Source organism: Mus caroli, chromosome 2 (assembly GCF_900094665.2).
Source record: "Mus caroli chromosome 2, CAROLI_EIJ_v1.1, whole genome shotgun sequence".
In the NCBI taxonomy this organism is placed as follows: domain Eukaryota; kingdom Metazoa; phylum Chordata; class Mammalia; order Rodentia; family Muridae; genus Mus; species Mus caroli.
The window spans coordinates 111605794-111612837 of record NC_034571.1 but is presented as its reverse complement, the minus strand read 5'-3'; the positions used below and the strand labels follow the sequence as shown (position 1 = coordinate 111612837).

General features: G+C 53.3%; 1 protein-coding gene across 2 annotated transcripts in view; it reads right to left on the bottom strand.

The window, feature by feature from the left end:
• Positions 1-413: 413 nt before the first annotated feature.
• The window catches only part of Disp2 (dispatched RND transporter family member 2), a 15657-nt gene continuing 9026 nt past the window's right edge, over positions 414-7044 (bottom strand). Inside the window, exon 8 of one of the 2 annotated variants that reach the window (XM_021156702.1) lies at positions 414-6004. In XM_021156702.1, the coding sequence (XP_021012361.1) occupies positions 2777-6004 (3228 nt within the window). In that variant the 3' untranslated portion in view covers positions 414-2776. The remainder of the gene's footprint in view (positions 6005-7044) is intronic. The other variant, XM_029474727.1, reaches the window with a different exon arrangement.

The following is a 7044-nucleotide window of genomic DNA, read 5'->3' as shown; positions in this document are numbered from 1 at the left end:
TCACTCTGTAGACCAGGCTGGCCTCGAACTCAGAAATCCCCCTGCCTCTGCCTCCCGAGTGCTGGGATTAAAGGCGTGCGCCACCACGCCCGGCCTCTCTCCTCTTTTTAGACATGGCCTTGCTATGTTGTCCAAGCTGTACTTGGTCTTCTAGGCTCAAGTGGTCCTCCAGCTTCAGCTTCCCACGTAGCTGACACTACAGGTAAACGAATGGAGCCCTCCTTGATCAGGAGACATTTATCAAATTAGTTACCTGATAAGGAGTTGGCTTACACAGCCCTTTCTGTGGCCTTACCAGCCACACAGACCCAGAATATTCGGTGTGTGTGTGTGTGTGTGTGTGTGTGTGTGTGTGTATAAACCACACCCAACCTGAATACATTGAAAAAGAAAAAAAGAAAAGAAAAACAAAAACTCACCACACACATATTATTTTTCTTGTCATTATTACAACAACACGGGGTAAGGACTGACATAGCATTTACATCATATTAGGCATTATAAGTACTCTAGAGACGATTTAAAGTATATAGGAGAATATGCATCATTATATGCAAATACTACACCATTCTACACGAGGGACTTGAGCATCCTCAGATTTTGGTATGCTGGAGGGTGCAGGGTGTGCTGGAACCAGTTCTCCATGGATACTGAGGGAACACTGTCTTCTGTCTTTCCCACAATCTTATGTTCTCATCTGAGTTTCTGCTCCACTTGTCCTGGGCTACTTGGGTGGGAGATAGGTCTCAATAACACAGGAACTCAACAAAATAAGACAAAAAGTGTCCTCTGGCTTGCCTCTAGCCTTACCTTAGATTATTTGGCACTGGAAACTCCTTTCTGATACTCCTATATAAAATGGCCTAGATTGGTGGTCTTCATGCCACGATCTATGGATCTTCCAGGGACCTGGAGACCCCTGGAGATCTGCACTAGAAAGGGCAGCTGAGCTGGCAGCACCCCTAAACTCAGACCCCTGAGAGCAGGAGTTTTAGACACAGGAGCTCATTGAAAGAACGGTCCTCAGGGGACCTCTGGAGTTGGATCACCACGCTCCCTCCTGTCTGATCTGCTTGATCTTCTGAAGCCCAGCTCAACCCATCCCTCTCCACAAGATCTTCCCGGTCACCTGAGCTCGGCAGTAGCCCTGACCCACTAATGCCTGCTTCCCAGCAGGAGGCCAGTTCTCCCTTCCATGTCTCTCTCCCTTACAACACCCTTTCCAATGCAGGTGTTCAGTAAACTTGCAGATGGTGCCTGGTGTCCTGAGCTGTGTCACATGAGTGCTTTGGGTGGAGAAAACTAATGGCCCTGAAGCAGGCAGTCGGTCAGGAGGAGACAGGGAGCCATAGTGGCAGGATGAGTCAGGAGAGCACTCTGCCACTGACCAGTGACACCGTCAAGCAACCTTACTGGTCTTGAGTCTCCCTAGAATGCTAGGGAGGCCGTCTTCAGAAACTGGGGACCTGATACCTAGAGAAACTTCAGGGTCCTGGACAACCCCACAAGAGCAACTTTGTGTTCTTGTCTTAACTAGATTCTGTTCACATTCTTCCGTCCCTTCGTACCTCTTCTGGCAAAGCCTGTCTGCACTCCTTAGCCATGGAAGAGGCATGCCCTTGAAGCCTAAGCTTCAACTCAGCTGCCTGTGACCCGGTAGGCCCCATGGCTGGTAGGCATCTCAGGGAGTTTCAGAGCGGGGAAACTCAAAGGAAATGAGGAACTCTCCAGTCTACTCAGACTACAACTCTTTCTGGAGGTGGAGGCCCCAAGGGGAGGGAGGGCTCACAAAGAGAGGCTCAAGCAAAGAGATGAGGTAACTGCCAGAAGCAAAGGACCAAGACAGCCAGGGGCTCGGGGCCCTGAAGCTCACACTCAGGAGGAGACAGGGAGCTGTAGTGGCAGCATGAGTCAGGAGAGAATCCTGCTGCTACCCAGTGACATGACTTTGGGGGACAATCAATCAACCATTCTCAGTGTCTTGACCAACTGCAGGCCACTGTGGAGCAACTTTGCAAAGGTCCAAGGAGACTGGCAGGTGTGGCAATGGTAAGGGGTAACCACTGTTCACTAACAGGGGAACATTCTGGAGTCAGCTTCCTATGGGGGAATCTTGGAATTTAGGGATACTCCAAAGCCGACCTTCCTGTTTCCTGCTTCTCTTTTGTCATCCACCTCTGTCCTGCTTTTGGAGAGCTTCTAGTCACACTGGTGAGTGTGAGCAGAACAAGGCAGTGCAGGACAGAGGCCCGTGTTCACTTCCAGCCCAGAGAAGCTTCCCAAGAACTCAAGTGTCCTGATTAAGAGCTGATGAGAAGGGATGAGATTCAATAGGCTGTGGAGGTTCTTAAGGGTTTTTCTAGTCAGTGAGATACTCCAACTGGATCCCAAAGATGGAGTACCTTAGCGTCACTGAACTTCTTGTCACCCGGGAGACAGCTGATCAGCCTCCCCAGTACCTGGAACTGCACATCTGGCCTCCCTCCTTTCCAGAGGAGGGGTCCTTGTTGGCACTGTGGGGACAGATGAGTCCTTAGTTGGTCACAGGGAGAGCCTGGTATTACCTTGCAAGGCCCTCCCACTGAATCCTCCAGATGCAGGGGTAAGTAGCAAAGAGATCAAGGCTAGAACATCTGGCAGGGTTTAGAATCCATACTTGGAGGGTAAGACATCATGTCGATAGGGAGAAATACCTTCAGGCTCTAGGCTAGTGTGGCATCTGCCTTATATTCACCAACAGGGTTCTGGACCCTGGTCTGGCCTTCCTTGGCCTCTCTCAGCTGCTGTAGCCAGAGGTGTAGGTGCTGGGCCTACGGAGCCAAACATCTGGGAGATCTGGCTGACTGTTGGGAAGCATCACAGGGCTGATATCGCCTGGCCCTCCACGGCCCTTCCAGGATAAGCTGCTGTGGTGAGAATTGGTCATGTTTGGGTCATAGATGGTCTCCTTCAGTGCCAGCCAGAGGGTGTCGCGCTTCCCATTCAGCTGGCCCCGCTCAAGTATGGGGTGTCCAGTGTCATTCATGACTTCTGGGGAGGTACCCACAGAATCTGGCACACGGACACTATGCTCAGAGGCACAGGTGTCATCTGAGACGCTGAGTCCCTCCAGGGTGCTGGCTGAGGAGCACAGGCCATTGGGGAGCTCTTCCACTTTGGGCTTAGGGGAGTGGGCAGGGCCTTCTGGCAGTGCCTGCAGGGGCTCAGTTTTCTGTCCCTGGGAATCTTGCCTGATCCAGGTTTGGGGGGTGGGGCCAGCCTGCTTATATGGAGAGGAGGTCTGCAGGGCTGGACACTGGCTGAAGACTGTCTGGTGGTCCAGGAGCAGATCCCTTGGGGAGACAGGGGCTTGGGCATGCTGGAGGCAGCAGCTGCCATCATGTATCTGCAGGTCTTCAGAGAGTATGGAAGGCCGATGGGAAAGCTTGCTGGTGGCTGTGCTGGTGTCGAAGCTGGGACTCCGGCGCCGTGCCAGGGGCTGCAACTCATAGTGTTCGGAGAATCCTGGTGGCCCCCCTCGCCCCTTCTCGTCAGGATCCTCAGTCCCGGCATCCCACGGCAGATGGGCGCAGGGCCAGAGGATCTGGCCACAGTTCTTCTCTGGCCCGAAGAAACAGCACAGGGACTGGAAGAAGAAGCTGGCAAAGCCACAGCCAAGGAACTTGACCATCATGACGATGATGCCCAGCTTCCGATAGAGCAGTATAGTGGAAGGCAGCATGATCACACCAGAGGCAAACAACACTCCAGTCGTCATCGCTGTGGCCCGGCTGATCTGACGTAAAGAGAAGGCCACACGGCTCAGGCGGTCCGGGTGTGGGCACAAGTGATAGGAGATGCAGTAGTTAATGGTTAAGTCTACAGAGAGGCCCACAGAGGCAGAGAGAAAGAGAGCTTCGGCAGTGTTGAGTTGCCACTCAAGAAGAACCAGCAAGCCCACCGTGAGCAGTACGGTGCCAGCCACAGCTGCCACAGAGAACAGGCTGAGGGGGACATTCCAGGTGCTCAGCAGCAGTGTGGCAAAGGCTAGTGCCAGGGCCAGACCAAGCACAACAGCTGGCTCTGTGCTTAGACTATGCTGCAAGCTGTACAGCTCCAAGTTGCTGGTGAACCAACCCTGGTTGAGGCCAGGAGGTGCCTTGCTCATCTCCGTTGACAACCAGCGGCTGATTTCAGTGTAGAAGTGGTGGACCGGGCCGTACTCTGTACTGTAGGGTAAGTTGGTCTGGAACTTTAGAACTAGAGCTGCCAGGTTGCCATGAGTATCGAAGCGGAGTCCCAGGTCACGTGTGCCATCAGGACTTTGCTCCAGAGCCATCATCTTGAGACAGTGCAGGTAAAGCTGGGGGGCCCAAGGGAATTCTGATTGTCCGCAGCATAGATCAGGACCCAGGCGGCCACAGCTGGGACTCTCCATCCACTGCTGTAGGGCTTCCACTAAACACAGCGTAGGCCAGCCCTCTGGCTGATCTCCAAAGAAGCTCTGATTCTGGGCTCCATGGCAGAGAGCCAGGAGCCACTCCTGGGCCTCGGGGCTGCTAGGCGAGAAGTCAGGATCACTTACCACTGAGCTGTTGGTGCGAGGGTCCAGGGGATCACTAGTGTCCACTGGCAGGATTCCCCACACCAGAACCACTGGCAAATTGCCGCCCTCGTTTGGAGGCAGATCCTCGAACAGGAACTGCTGGCGGTACTCTGCGTCAAAGCGTTCAAAGGGATGGCTAGAACGGAAGAACTGCCCTCCAAGTGGCAATAGAATGGGCAGTTGCAGGCGAGGGCTGACGCCGCCGATGTAGGCGCCCCCTGCCGCCAACGCCGCGAACCAGCAGATCCAGATGTACCGAAACTTAATGACACCACAGGGCAGCAGGCGCTGGAAAAGCAGGCGCGAGAGGATGGAAATAATCTTGCGAAAAATACGGATCCGTCTGTGCAACGCCAGCAACAGCCTCAGGGGGTCGCTGCCACCCCTCTGGCCGTGCGCTTGGGCCACACAGCCGTGAGCCAAGTAGCGCTCATGGAGCACCACGGTGGCGGGAAGCCAGAGCAGTGTGAGCCCCATGTGCACTAGTACAGCAGTGCCCATGAAAAGAGCAAAGCAACGCACTGCGGGCAGGCGGCTCAGGTAGCTGCCGTAGAAGGCTGCGCTGGTGGTGAGGCCTGAGACCAGGAGCAGGTAGCCAAAGTGGTGCATGGTACGGCCCACACGGTGTGGCATGCCCCCGGAAGGCACCTGGCCCCTGCTGAGGCGCCACATATCCAAGAAGATGAGCGTGTAATTGACACAGACGCCACTAAGCAGAAGGAGAGACGCTAGATTGACAAAGGGGAAGTAGGCCATGCGGAATGCCACATGGTAAAGAAAGTAGGCCACCATTAGGGAGCCCAGCACCCCTAGAAGTGACATGAACGTGATGAAGAGTGAGCGCAGGTAGAGGGACATGCCAAAGAAGATGACAACCAGGGCTATCAAGGGGTACATGGTGTCTTCGGCTAGGTAATACTTCAGCAGTCTGGGCTTGAGGCCCAAGTCCATGCCACTGATAGATGTGTAGTTGTCAGAGACTTTAATTGGGTCACCTAGGCCGTCCAGGTAGATGTCTAGAAGAGAGGAGGTCTTTATAATGGGCAGGAAGAGCAGGGCGAACTTGAGGGAGGGCACCTGGTAATCCGCAGTCTGGGGACTTAGAAAGTCTCTGTCTAGCAGGTAGTGCAGGAATTCATAGACAACGTTGCTTCCGGTACACTTGGCGGGAACTTGGGCACAAAACGGGGGTTTGTCCTGGCTAGACCCCACACAAGCAGGCACCAGGACACCACGATGGTAGTAGGTGGCACAGAACCGTAGCAGGGCCAGTGTGCGGTCTGTATCAGCTTGGGTAGTGTCTTGGCAGGAGGAGCGGTTAGACAGCACGGCCAGATAGTTGCCCAGGGACCAGCTGGGGCAGCACTCATTGGCTGCTGATCGCTGGCACAGAGCCCCAAAGCTGATGTGAGAGCGGATCTGTAGGGCACACAGGAGTGGGGGAGTGAAGCTCAGAGGGAAGTCCAGGGGCCCAGATTACCTTAACCCTGTCTTGGGCCCTCTCGCCTCTTGTCATGCTGAAGGGCAGAGAGCAAGTATTTTGACTACCCAAAGGAACTACTCTGTCTCAAAGCTGACTTTGCACCTCGCCTAGCTTCTAGTAACTCCGTCTTGGCTTTATCAAAGGCAAGCTTGGGGAAGTTTCCCCAGACCTTTCCCAGAGGCTACCAGAAGGGCTCCTGCAGCCCCTCCCTGCCAGCTTTGCAACTTCCTAACTCAGGAATGGGAATAGACGTGACAAGCCACATATGGGGCAAGGTCAAGAGACCAGGGAGCTGGAAGCAAGCAGTAGAAGACATTCCAGGGTCAGGGTCGTGGAGAACCCCCAGCCCTTCTTTCCCTGGGTTGCTGAAGGCCTCTTAAGGCCAGAACTTCCTCTTCCCACCGTGTGCCTCCTTTCCTTTTCAACCCCGCTGTCCCCAGCTGGTGTTGTGCAAAGCTCCCACCTGGGAGTCAGAGGCCCCACTCTGCCGTTAACCACACGCACGTCCTTGGGGCCTAGTTGACAGTGACACTGATGCTATACACTTATCAAGTCATTCCTAGTGCCAGCCTTATGTCAGGTTCTTCCAAAGTCAATCTCACTTCACAGTCACTTTCCCTATAAAGGGCATACTACTATTGTCCCTATTTCATATTTACAGGGCTGAGGATGTAGCTCAGTAATAGAGCATGTACTTAGTCCATACAAGTATCTAAGTTTGATTCCCAGCACTAAAAAAACAAACCAAAGAAAACCAACCAACCAACCAACCAACCAACCAACCAACCAACCAACCAAAAACAAACAAACAAACAAACAAACAAACAAACAACAACACATATGGGGCAGTGAGAGATTAAGAAGTTACATACCAAATGAACCCTAGAGCTGGCCTTGAACTCAGGCATTTGAGGGCAGAACACATATTCTTTTTTTGGGGTTTTTTTGGGTTTTTTTTTTTTTTTTTTGGTTTTTT